At 36.8% G+C, this 13,165-nt stretch overlaps 1 protein-coding gene across 1 annotated transcript in view; it reads left to right on the top strand.

The window, feature by feature from the left end:
• The window catches only part of PTPRQ (protein tyrosine phosphatase receptor type Q), a 98,131-nt gene that overhangs the window by 38,165 nt on the left and 46,801 nt on the right, over positions 1 to 13,165 (top strand). The window contains exons 23-25 of the mRNA XM_062492511.1: positions 97 to 248; positions 1,840 to 1,981; positions 3,592 to 3,861. Coding sequence (XP_062348495.1) covers positions 97 to 248; positions 1,840 to 1,981; positions 3,592 to 3,861 — 564 coding nt within the window. The remainder of the gene's footprint in view (positions 1 to 96; positions 249 to 1,839; positions 1,982 to 3,591; positions 3,862 to 13,165) is intronic.

Here is a 13,165-nt window from a genome sequence, read left to right on the forward strand (position 1 = left end):
GTTAATGAAAGTACCTATGTTCTCCTGCATGTCCAAAGTGTTTTATTTGCCTGGATTTTTTGTGATTTGGAACTCAGCAGCATTTCTCTTTTGCAGTGCCATTAGCTCCACCCGAGAATTTGACCATTATCAACTACACCGCAGAATCTGTGTGGCTAAAATGGGATCCAAGTCCCCAGTCAAATGGTGTTATTATGAGATATAATTTAAAGATTTATCAAAACAACACTGAAAAACTTTTTTTTTTGGTATGTTTGTAATTAAGAATGTATAATTTTTAAAAATATTTTTCATGCTATAGGAAAAAAAGATGTAGCAAATATTTTAAATGTCTGTTATGCTTCTAGAATTATGAAGATCCTATAAATTCCTATTTGTTAAGACAGTTTACTTCCCTTCCCACCATATCTATAATTCAATTTTTCAAATTAAACAGGAAAAGTTGTTACATTTTAACATGCCTTGAGCTTCTAATGTTTCATTAACAATGAGGTTTACTAATCGTAATTTGTATTTTAATGTAAGCCTGATATTAGAAAATGACAAAAGTTGCTTTGTGGCTACCTTTGTTTAGCTATTAAGTACTTATGGACTTTCAAGATTCAAAAAGGCAGTAATTCCTAGTCATCTTAAAAACAGTAAAAACCGTTCAGAGGTCTTCATTTAAAAAAATTGCAGACTAAGAATAACTGAGTAAATTGTAACCGAAGTAGATGCTATATAAATGTTCAGGGTCAGGTTGGATGGAGCTCTGAGTAACCTGGTTTAGTGGAAGGTTCCCTGCTCACAGTATGAGGGCTGGAACTGGGTGATTTTTAGGGCTCCTTCCAACCCAAACCATTCTATAAATCTATAATTTTAGGATATGCAAAATTTGATCAAGGTTTAAATCTGATTGCTTGAGTGTCAAGAAATGGGGACAGTAAATTTCCCATGAACTTCAAAGGCAGCAAGCTGAGGTCAGGATTGTATCACAATCTTAGAAACTTTAGTGAGCCCCATTCACCTGGGATGCTTGTAAAAGCTGCAGGAAAAGACATTGCTGCAATGAGGTCTGCTGTTATTCCCCATTTTGGAAGGGAGTGCTGGCATCATCCCAGTTTCTTCCATAATGTTTGAAAGGCCACTGTGCACATATGAAAGAGGAGCTGTGGATCCTACAGCCAGCTACCTTTGGAAGCACATTCATTGAGCATTCATGAAAACCACCAAATATCTGTCTGTCCGAGGCAGGCTCAAACTAAATTAGAATACAGAAAGCACTGTATTCTGGCTGAAGCACTTGGATATGTCAGCTATGCCCTACATTTCTTCATGTTTTGTAGTGTTTTATGGGCAAGAAATTAGATTTGGGTTGTGGCAGCAAGGCAGAAATATTTTTTTTATAGAAATGCTCTATTTAGGTACCATAATTCTCTCATAACTTGGATCCCACAAGATGTTCCCCAGAATTTCTTGCTGAAATTCATCTCTTTCCCTTCTGTTATTAAAGTCTTCTCAACATTTGAATAACTATGCCTTGCATGGTCTGGGAAATATAGATTCAAAGAATTGAACTGTGGGTTTGAGTTTTATTTTTTCCTTTTTTTTTTTTGAAACTCTTCATCAATTTATGTAGAAGCTATGACCTATGACCTCCACTGCAGAGGCGTAGTAAGGAAGTAGAAGGAAAGAGGGGTTGATGTGATGCTGGAAATAATTTTCGGTATTTGACTGAAAGCTACTCAGAGTGGAAGAGTTAAAATGTGGCTGTAAATCTGTTCATTTCAGTAGGTTCAAGGTGAAGCCCATAATGTTTCTAGAGATTAATTTTGTACTAATAATATTTTCTTCCTTAAGAACATTTCAGGTTCAAACCATGAGGCAAACCTTACTGGATTAGAACCATACAGCCCCTATTTTATCAGTGTCTCTGCATTTACCAAGCTTGGGAATGGCAATCAGTTCAGTAATGCTGTCCAATTTACAACAATGGAATCAGGTTAGATGTGACTTTTTCTAAGCTGCAGTCCTGACACTTTCAAATATATTTATATTTATTTACCTTGTGTGGCTGAACGAAAGTCCTCCTCTTCCCTCCAAAGAAAACATAACCTAAACACTATCTAATTGTCTCTTGCCTGTGTAGCACCAACTCACATTCCTATTTGTAGACTGGGTTTGAAGTCTGATGTCGGAAGTGTAGAATTAAAAATGTCCTCATCTGAAATGAGAGGCTTATATGGCTACTACAAATCTTTTAATAGCAACACAGATAAAGGGAGGAAAATTAGAGAGGTATTCGTCTTTGCAGATCAAAGCAGTAATTCAGATCCCTGTGAAAATAACTGAAATATTAGCAGTATCAAAAGCAGCTGGAGAAAAGATTGGCAAATGAACTGGAAATTATATTAGACAAATAGAAATTTTTAACATATTTTTAATGATTTATTTTAGGAAGGAAGCTAGCCACTAAAAGTGAAATACTTAACATTCACCAAAGAGAGCCTGTGGGTTTTGTGAAACTAGCTGTTGTGCAAAACTGTGGCTCCTTTGCCAGGTCAGAGCCCCCCCAGGCTCTGTAAGAGCTGCCAATCCCAGGGGGCAAGTATGGCTTAGGGGGCTCCCAGGTTCCTTTACACTGTTAGTAAAGGGAGCAGACCCCAAAATAAAAAGATCCCATATGATGACTATAGGTTTGCTAAGATCACGCTTCTAGTTAAAAATTCTTTCCAGAAGCAGTAAAGCAGAGGTTCTGGGAAAAAGTTACGGTTTTCATTGTAGCAAAGAGTTACAACACTGTCAGAAATCTGGACTGTCACTGAGCTGGTTCAGTTTGGCTGCTGGACCCCTGCAGCTGAAGGTGGTCCTCCTCAAGAGCCACGGTCATCCATCAGTTGTTTCATTCCATCACTGACATTCCATACATGTGATACTTTCTTCAGTTCTCTTTAACCAATTGTTCATAAATAATTGCTCTATTTTCAACATGATTATAGTATTTTCAATCTTCATGATTTTTTATGAGCATTTAAAATTTTTTTTCTGCTGGAACCAGCAAATAAATGGGGAGCACTAATTAAAAGTATTGATATGACAGCACTGAAACCTGCCCAGTGATTTCTGTACAGACAAGTGTGATATAGTGTCTGAAAGAAGTATGGCTGACAGATAAATAAGGAAAAAGATAAATAAAGAACTTCTGCTGTTGATGTTATTGCTATGTATATGGAGTAGGCATATGGAGTATGTATACTGTTGGTTATGGTACACTGTATTAAAAAACCATGGGCAAAATAAGAGCAAAAGTTTTGTTGGGAAAACAAAACTGAAGCATGCAATTAGGAAGAAGCCAGACAGATGGCCTCTTCTGTCTCAAGTACTACTACTGACTAACATTTGTCTCATTCACAGTAGTTGGAGATGATCAATCTGATTAGGACAAAGTAATATTTTTGTTCTTTCATTGTGTTATATGCTTATATAAATTTGACACTGTGATATTTTACTCTTGCTATGAATATTGGGTCTGCCTCTCTAGTGATACTGTTCTGTGATTACAATTTTAATTGTTTGTGCATGTTAATCTTTGGTGCCTGTGTGTCCTTTAAGTGCCAGATGCTGTACAGAACATTCGTTGTATTGCAACGAGTTGGCAATCCATCCTAGTGCAATGGGACCCTCCTGCTTCAGCCAACGGCATAATTACACATTATATCATGGCAGTTGAAGGAAATTCTACAATTTTTTCATCTTATGATACACTGCATACTTTCAGAAATCTGCTTTCCAATGTTACTTATCAAATTAAAATAAAAGCTGCAACATCTGCTGGTGATGGAGAAGAACAGATATGCAATGCCAGTACTCTTCCAGAAAAAGGTAAATAATTACTCAAATTAATTTTTTTGTTTAATTTAAGTGATGACTGTGAAACAAGCAGGCATGAAAAAACTGCTTCAATACAGGCAGATAAATTATTCTATTGTTTAAATTTTGCCCTAATAGTGAATGAAAATAAGTAGGGCTTCCTCTTTCTCCTGTTTTAGAACACATCTAGTGATGATTATAAATTGCCATTTTTAAAAGCACGGCGAGAACACCTTTTTTCTATGTGAGTTTGAATAGTTATTTTCTTAATTTATGATCACCTATTATTTTTTGTCTTATAATATCTGCCTTGTTCCTAGTGTATTTAGCATAACTGAGACTGTATGTATGAAAAATTCTTGGGAGTGGAAATTTTTTTTTTGCATTTACTAACTGACAGTGGTATGAATTAATTGACAATGGAGCTGGTCAGAATTCAGGAAACTGAGAAGAATTTAGCCTCTACAAGGAAACATTGTCATAACTTTTCATGGATAGGATTTTTGAAAATGAGAAAGAAAATTGTGAGCCCAATCCAAAGAAAAACCTAGACAGGTTTTCTGGCATTGAAGTGAAAAGTTGTTACCCAAAGTCAGTCTTCCTTTTTCTCTCCACACACACTTCACCTAATCTTGGCAGTGTTTTCACCTGACATGTGAAACATGGAGATGATATTCTGTGCAATATAGAGTAAGTTCTGTGTGAATACCTACGTACCTATCTTCTAAACAAAGTGGAGAGGAGCTGAAATCTAAATGCAGGAGCAAAGGCTTGTTTCAGTCCTCCAGTCAGGGATGATTTCTTGGGATGTTTTTCTTCTCTGGTGATAGTTAAATATAAAAATAAAAAATAATTATGCTGAGCAAGAAACATCCAGATAATATTTCACTTTTCTACTAAATTACAGGAGAAGTTACTGCATTTAGCTATTTTTTGTATTCTCTTAAGTGATATCAATTTATACAATGGAGTTGAGGAGGTCTCTATTTCAGAAAAGCTGGATAATTAGAAAACACAAGGGTGGGATGGAGGAGCACAACCGTACCCCATGAGGCTTCGAAACCAAACCTAGCTTTTGTAATTCGTTATTACTAAGTTTTTAAATAACTTAAAAGATGAATTGCAGCACTCATTCTCATATATACTTCAACTGAAAGGGTGAATTTTCTCAGATCTGTCAAATAATAAACATAAGAATCTAAGCAACAAGGTTTGGATTCAGAATGACAAATGGAGGGGAGCAGCTCAGCTATGTAGACTTGAGTTGGACATTGAACTTGGAGATCAGACTTACCCTTACTCTTAGACTTTCCTATTGCAAGCTTTCTGAGTGGCATGAACCTCCACTGGATCCCTCCTGTCCGCAAAGCTTTGGTTTCCCATTATGAGCCTTGATTTCCACACTTAAAAATTAGACTTGTGGATGTGCATGTCTGAATGAATCTAGATCATGCCTGTGTGGTCAGCTGAACTGCTGCTTTGGTTCCAGATCAAATGGATGAGCTCCAAATCAGGACAAGCCCCTTGCTGACATATTTCGCCCACCTTGTGAAAATAGCCAGGGTTGTACTTTGATGACTGCCCCTCCTCAAGATATCCCACCAAAGCCTGGCCACATCTGTTATTTGAACTATTACGTGGCACATTCATGCACATTTCTGATGAAAATTTTCTGTCTCAATTGGCTTCCTCATCAACAGTTCCCTTACAAATGCTGCCAGTTTGTGATCCCTGCTGGTACCCCTCTGTCCAGAGCCTTGGCAATCTAAGATATGCCTGGTTCATCTATCCTCTTGTTTGCTCAGAAACTTCTGTTCATCAGCAGGCCTCAAAATCCAATTTTGAATAGGCAAAGGCATTGTTTATATATTAGACATGACATACTCTTACACAACCTTTTATATGGAAATAATGTAGTGAGCTGAGCTGCTGTGCTCGATGTAGATGCACATGCTCCTGCATTTCCAGGCATTTCCCAAATGCAGGCAGAACACTCCAAGCTTTCTTTTACACCATGGCTGCTGAACAGCCAACCCTCAGAGTCAGAGCAAGACTGAACCTGGGGGTGGAGTTCAGATTTGGAGATAGTTGCATAGGAGGGATGTTACCCTCTGGTAACAGGGAAACAGGAGGCTTCCTAGGTTCTTCACATCTTGAAGGATGGGGGAAAGGCTTTTAGCAGTGTTAAAAAAGCCTGACACCTGAGAAAGTTAATTGTTGGGGTTTCTGAGAAATTTGGGATTGGCTATTAATTAGTCCTTGAGGAAAGGCTGAGAAAGCTGTGGATTAAGCCTGTGCTTTAAGGAGCGATTGGCAGTGTGTTATGGTCCGTGTTATAAAGAGTTTTGCTAGCAGGGGAAAAACCCAAACCAGTCTTTATTTTGTAACAACATTTGTTTTATGTGTGTTATCACTGGGAGTTTTCCTAAGCGAAGGATTTATACTACAACACGTACTTTTTGCCACAAACTGTGCACTGACTTTTTCTTTCTTTGTTGTTGCTTAGTCATATTTACAACAAGCTAGTTATTATTAGGACATTTCCTTAGCTGTGTGTTTGCATGAATTGTTTTGTAGTGACTGGATACTAGGAATTCGAGATTCATGGATGGGAATGGAAATAGTTTTATAGCTGTTGTCAGCTTCTTATTTATGGTGGTCTAAGATTAGTCACAGAATATGTAGCCAGCACTGAGTCACTGACAATGCATTTATTTCTGACATAAAATGAAATCGAATTTGGCTCAGTGTCTCACTGCATAGCATTTGACCTTTAAATTCTTGTCAAGATTAGTTGCCTTTTTTGAGGTAAATTTGTTCATATCTGGGTACAATTAAACATGGATCATGAAGCTTAAATTTATGAGGAGATTAGTAGTGTTTTGTGTCATGGTAAACCACCTCTGCCAGGCTGCAGTATGTTATAAAAGTTGTCAGCTTTGTAGTAGCAGTATTAGTTTGTGAATAAATACATTATAAGGAATATGAAAGATAATATAGTATACATACACATGCATAAATGAGTTAGGATTTTATGACTGAACAGATATCCTGGGATTACTTTCAAGAGAATTCACATATTAACATGAAATTTCATTAAGGTTGAGTGAATTTTTAGAAGCAAGAGACAGCCATAAAATAGTAGGAAACTTCTCCAAAAGGCACACTAAATCTGTGAATATTCAGTTAACTTACAGATCTGGGACAAGTGTAACAGTCATTCAGTTTACAATAAAAATGGAACAATTAAAAAGCCACTTGGGGATATCCAAAGCATGAATAATAAAAATAAAACTACTTCAGCTATCAATTTTTTCATTTAGATTTTTCTTTATAGACTTTTTATTGTTTTCTGAGAATAGTAATCATATTGACTGCACTATTAAGACACACAGAGTAATTAGACCACTTCTCCCCCTTACTGCGAATCATACATGATATTATACCTAAACACAGTCTTAGAAGAGGTTGAGGCCCCCACTGTAATCTGGTGACAGTCCTTACCATTTGTTTTCTGCTAAACAGAGATTCATTTGTATCTTACATTTGGAAGAAATATGGTTAGAAATTTTTCCAAAAAGCATTTTTCAATTTAATCTGGGCTTCATTTTCCAGGCCATTAGTAACTTGTAGGTATACACGGAAATGTGCCTTGCTAATGAAGAGTAGTGCCTAACGGAATTGGTGATGGGAAAGTTTCTCAGGTCTTTTGGTGTAGAGGTAGCAAATTAGCATCATCTTTTGTTACATGTGCACAAAATGTCTTTACTCCCTGGACAAGGAACACTCTAAAGGTTCTGGATTTCTATCTCCAATTTGGAGGTTCCTACTGGAAAATGTGTGCTTTTAAAAATCAAGACTTTTGAGAAGCACAAAACATAGCACAAGTTTAAAGACATCTTCACATCCTAGGAAACGCTGTTTCCCTCACTATAAATCCTTTTCCCTCACCATAAATCCTTTTCTCAGGACCTGGCAGTTCATGACAGCTCTGAGCTGGAGTTATGTGATTTTCCTCATTAAGTAGTGAAGAAAATGACAGATAACTGTGATGCACTGGAAGAATATTTAAACCCATGCCCTCAAGTGGTTCCTAGGGCTTCAAGTAAGATGTGCAGTGTAGCTGTGTTGCCCTGGTTATCCTGAGGAATCAGCCTGCTGCAGAGTCATTGTTTTGGAAATGGCAGAGCTACAGTGTCCCCTGTCACTTAGGCAGAAAAGGGCTGTGTGTTTCACATGTTCAATCATTGCTGCAAGTTCGCATTTTGAAATTGTATGTAAGTAAAATAATCCAAAAATTGCAGAGTGAATTAGGAATAAGAATCTTTGAAATTCTTCTTTCCAAGATGACTAATTTTCCCCATTAATTAGTGTAATGTAATTTTCTTTATATAATATGGATTTCTTTACTTCTTCTGATTCATTATTTGGTCCAAATTTAAGTTAACGGCTTTGAGGTTGATCGTAAATCTTCATTAAAAAAATGCAGTATCACTTGGTTGCTGCCAATGAAATTGTACTGGTGTTATTTTTATAAGAAGGTTGATAAAAATATATTATTAATATAATATAGGATAAAGGAACTTTTGGTTTTTTTGTAGGGACTAGGTCAACTCTGCATTAATATATACGAAATGATGGTGACATATATGTACAAATCTGACATGGATAGCATCTACAGGTTAAACACAATGTTTACTGAAAAATAGACAGTGTTTTAGTTTAATGGTAAGCTGAACATTTAAGAGTTGAACTTTTTACCACTTCTCTTTTTAGCTTAAAGACGTGCATTTCTCTCTAGATTTGCATTTGACTTTTCAGTACTTAGATCCCACATTTGGAGACTGAGTTTTCTAATGTGCTAAGGACTGAGAAACATGGTCCAGAGAGGCTCTTTTAAGACGTGCTCTCAACGGTGCAATTTCCTTTAAAGCATGTCTGATAATGTCAGTCCCAAGTCATGGGAAAAATAGACTACAGTTTTTTATATTTTTTGTTAGCAAAATAATTTGGGTCCTATTCATGATGTACTTATTCATACTGAGTAGGACTTTATATCATGAGGAGTCCTCCTGAAGTTAGCATTCTATACTCGATTAGTATTTAGTGTGATCAGGGTTATCAGCTTAACACATGGAACTCATTTGTGTAATTAAGCTTTCAAAATTTAGTAGAGATAATCAATACAGCATATTTATTTCCTTTTCAGTTATTTTTTATTTTCTGAAGACTTTTACTGGTGTGTGCCCACTGCTGTTGGTTCTACTTTGTTCTTCACTTTCCTCCTATTGATGCTCTTAATACCACCCAACAGACTTCTAGGCTGCCGCAGTTCTTTTAATCCAAACTCCAGCTACAAGCAGCTGTTCTGTAGGCAGACTTTTTTTTATTAACTTCGTTAGGAACTATGCCATATCATATTACAGTCTTCTGTTCGCGGCCCGTGCAGCTGTAGTTGTTGCTTTGCACAAAAGTCTCCACAGAAAGCTACAACCTCTCTGTTCTCAGTAGATTTGTGCGTGTGTCCTTTGCTGCCCTTAAGTTATGTATGCATTGTGAATAAGGTTTTTTTCTACAAAGTGTTTTTGTTAGTTTAAACCAGTTCTACTGGCCAATTTCAACTTGATATAAGTCTTTGCACTGTGCTAGTGTTTTCTCTACCAAGAACTTGCTTTTGTTTATGTTATCAAATAAAAACTTAATCTCAGAGCAGTCCACCAGCTTTGGAAGGGCTGATTAGCATTGTAGCCAGACAAGCACAGGGCCAATATCCGCCAAACTAACTTCTGTTTAGGTGTTTAACTTCCACTCTTCAGTAACTTTCAGCTCTCACTTCAGTGAGAGCTCAGGCATGTAAATAGGTTTTAGGAGCTTAAAATCCCATGTGAATCTGATTCCAGTTACTCTTCATTGAAATTTAGGCATTATATGAACAGTGGTAGATGAACCTGAAAATACCTCATTGGTCTTCCAGTCCAGAAACTGAATTCACCAGCATTTCATGGTTAGCTTCTCTGCCAGCTCCCTGGCCGGCTTTCAGAAGCTAGCTTTAAAATGGAAAATTAGGTGGAGTACATTGCGCCAAGTGTTTCAGACTTAGAAATACTCCCTACTTCTAGTAATAGCTGAATTATAGCAAACATAGTACAATAGGGTAGGACTGTGAGATATGTAATGAGACTTAGGGGATCCCATGTATGATTCTTGGGGAATTTAAACTAGGGATTCAGGCAAGAATTCCCACTAGCTAATCAGAGCACAGTCCTCAGCAATTAGTGCCTTACAGTGCCAAAATCACAACCTTTTTTATGCCTTTTCTTTCAGTGCACCTTTCTGGAAATCTGGATTAATACAATTCCCATTAAGTACACATCAAATAGTCGGGATATAAGAATCAATAATAATTCTTTATACAGTTTCAATGTAAACTGAAATAATAATTGAAAAATATGCGGTTTATGGCTTCCATAATTTTTAGTGTGAACCGTGATCACTTCATCATAGTTAAGTCATGTTTAGAAAATTTAGACAAGCTGCATGATTGCTCTAGGAAGCATGGAATGGTTTGTTCAAATCAGTAACATCTGTGGACAGAAAAAGTTGAGGGAATTTTAGTCATTCTTGAGGAATGGAAATCTGATTCTCCATGCTAGAGTAATTGTAATCCTCTTTGTATCTGTAACCCAATAGTGTAGCTGTCTTGAAATTTTGTCTGCACACAATCACCAAGTTCAAGAGATACTGTGCCACTGGGTGTCACTGCTCTTCACTGTGGCCCTGGGACCAAACCTCTTTGATCTGCTCCAGTTTCAGGTCACATCTTTTCATTTGCTCTAATGAGTGATTACATTTATGTCTGATTTGTCTATGTAAGGAAGGAGACAAAACTAGCTTGATTTTAAACTGACTTAACTTTTAACACTGATTCAATTTTAAAGGTCTGTCTAGGCAATGACAGAAAATTTTACTGTGAATTCTGCTGACTGACCCTTGATTTTTAGGTTCAAAATATTTTGTTTATATGGGTCTTCATAAACTGGAAAAATGACAACAAAAAATCGTTATTGAAGCTTTTGTGTGAAAGAAGAAATTATTGTCTTAACATCTGCTATTACCTGCAAGTTTATCTTTTAAAATGGTGGTTTTCATGTAGTGTTACTTACTGGGACAACCACAGGTGTTACCTTCAGCCTTGTGAAGAAAATGTGTATGGGTGCCCTCAGCAGCCAGTGGGAAAAAGGACAGATAGAAAGAAAAACATCACTTCTCCACCCTCCATTCTTTCCCCACTTTAAGTGAGTTTGCCTCTCCAAATACAGGGAAAGCTCATGGAGACTGGATTTATTAGAATTTTGTTAGGCTGTGGGAGAGCCAGCAAATCAGATCCACCATCATTTTGCCTGATATAATTTCTAGTTCTAGGAAAGCCAAGTGTCTTTTCCTTCTTTACTGCAAAATTGCAAATTCTCAGTTACTTTTGATGTCATAGTCCATGTTGAAAATAAGGGAGTAAGGTGCTCTCCCTAAGAAGGAAAGGCCACCATGATGTCTAGACCATGGGCACTGGTCTTCTATATCTGTGACCACCCTCTTTAACCTGCCTTGTTTTAGGTGCAGAGCTAAGGCAAGGCTTAGCCAGCTGCACATTTGAGCAAGTGAAGGTATATCTGACCACCTTCCTACTAACATCCAGCAACAAACTAGTTACTATCTGCTTTATGGCAAACCCTAGTTTCTGTATTGGAGTATAGCCCAATAGTTTGTTTTCTGTTCTGGCCCACATTTTATCATTATCATATTTGAGTGTGTAAGAATTCATATTTTTGCAGTATCTTAACAGATATTATCAGCTTACATTACAACAGAGTAGAAGATTTATGGAGGAAAAATACAGGTATTTTCTACTAACCATGTGGCATTTCTCTGCCTTTATTTTCCACAAACTAGCAGTCAAAGTAGGATATTTCTTGCAATTTACAGAAATAGCTAATAAAGTTTATAGTGTTTTTATTGAAATATTGCAGTGCTTTATTTTTTTGAAAGTGAATAAACTACGTATTACATCTCCAAGTCTGAGCAAGCAAGAATGGTACTGCATGTTTTGAGGTTTTTGACTACTTTCTGTACTTATCTTCATGCTAATAACAACAGAGAAAAACACCCTTAATTTTGATAGCACGGACCATAATGATGTAAGTTGTCTTTAGAAAATATTTTTTTTTTATATAGTTTGCTCTTGTTCTTTGTCTGGTATGTGTGTAGCAAGATGGGAGCCTATGGGGCTGTTGCAAATTGTGGTGTTGTGTACTTGTGCATGAGAGTTCAGTGGAAAAACATGGGAAGGTCTGTGGTTTTCTGCCTACTCCTTCTTCTGCAGGTTCCACCTGCTTTGGGTTCATTTGAAAGGATTTTAATTTCTCAACCTTTTCATCAACACATCTTTGTCTGATTCAGAATTTGCATTTCTTGTTAAGCATCCATATTTAGTGGGGAAGTTTCAGCTTACTATATTGTGATGATTTAAATAAACAAATTGTTGCAGACAAAAGCAAAGATCAGATATTCCCATAAGGCTTAAAGAAAAGAAAAAGGAGTGTTTTCTCTTTCTTCCCCAGTCTGGTCTGGGAAGGTCCCAGACATTGGTCTGGGATCCTTTTCTTCTTTATGTAAGCCTTGGGACTTCTTCAGTTTCAGTTTGAGGATGTATCATGTGTTTTTCTTTTACCAGTGATACCTCTTCCCCCAAAGACTCTAAAGCACTTTTTAAAGCTATGTGCACACAACGATTTCTGAGCTGATTTTTCTGCAGTTTTTGCCATAGGGAGTATTAGTATTATCTTACAGAGTCTTAGAGATAATATTAGCTTTCTCTATGACTATGTGATATAGCACAAAACCATATGTTGCAACTAGTCTGTGAAATCAGGGAGTACCCTGCTGACTTGATAAAGACAGGGTAAATGTGTGTACATGTATATGTATATACATATATGCACAGCTTGTGTCTCATGGACATGAATATAACCTGCATATAAATAAATGGAAGCAAAGTTTGTAGGAAGTTTATTTTTTATCTTTTCTCTTATTGTCCTTGTAAAACACTTCTATAACAATAGATAAACATATTGAGTGTATTGACACTTTGCATTCAGAAGGTAAAACAGGAGACTTACAAACCTTACCTCAACGTGTTGTGTGAGGATTTCATATGTTAGTGAGAGAGAAGGAGGCACATGAGTATTTCTAAATGAGAGGTGAAGAATCCAAGTTAGAACCCATAGTAAAAGATGCTATGGGTAGGCCAAAAATAACATTG

This window comes from Cinclus cinclus, chromosome 4 (assembly GCF_963662255.1).
Source record: "Cinclus cinclus chromosome 4, bCinCin1.1, whole genome shotgun sequence".
Classification (NCBI taxonomy): Eukaryota; Metazoa; Chordata; class Aves; order Passeriformes; family Cinclidae; genus Cinclus; species Cinclus cinclus.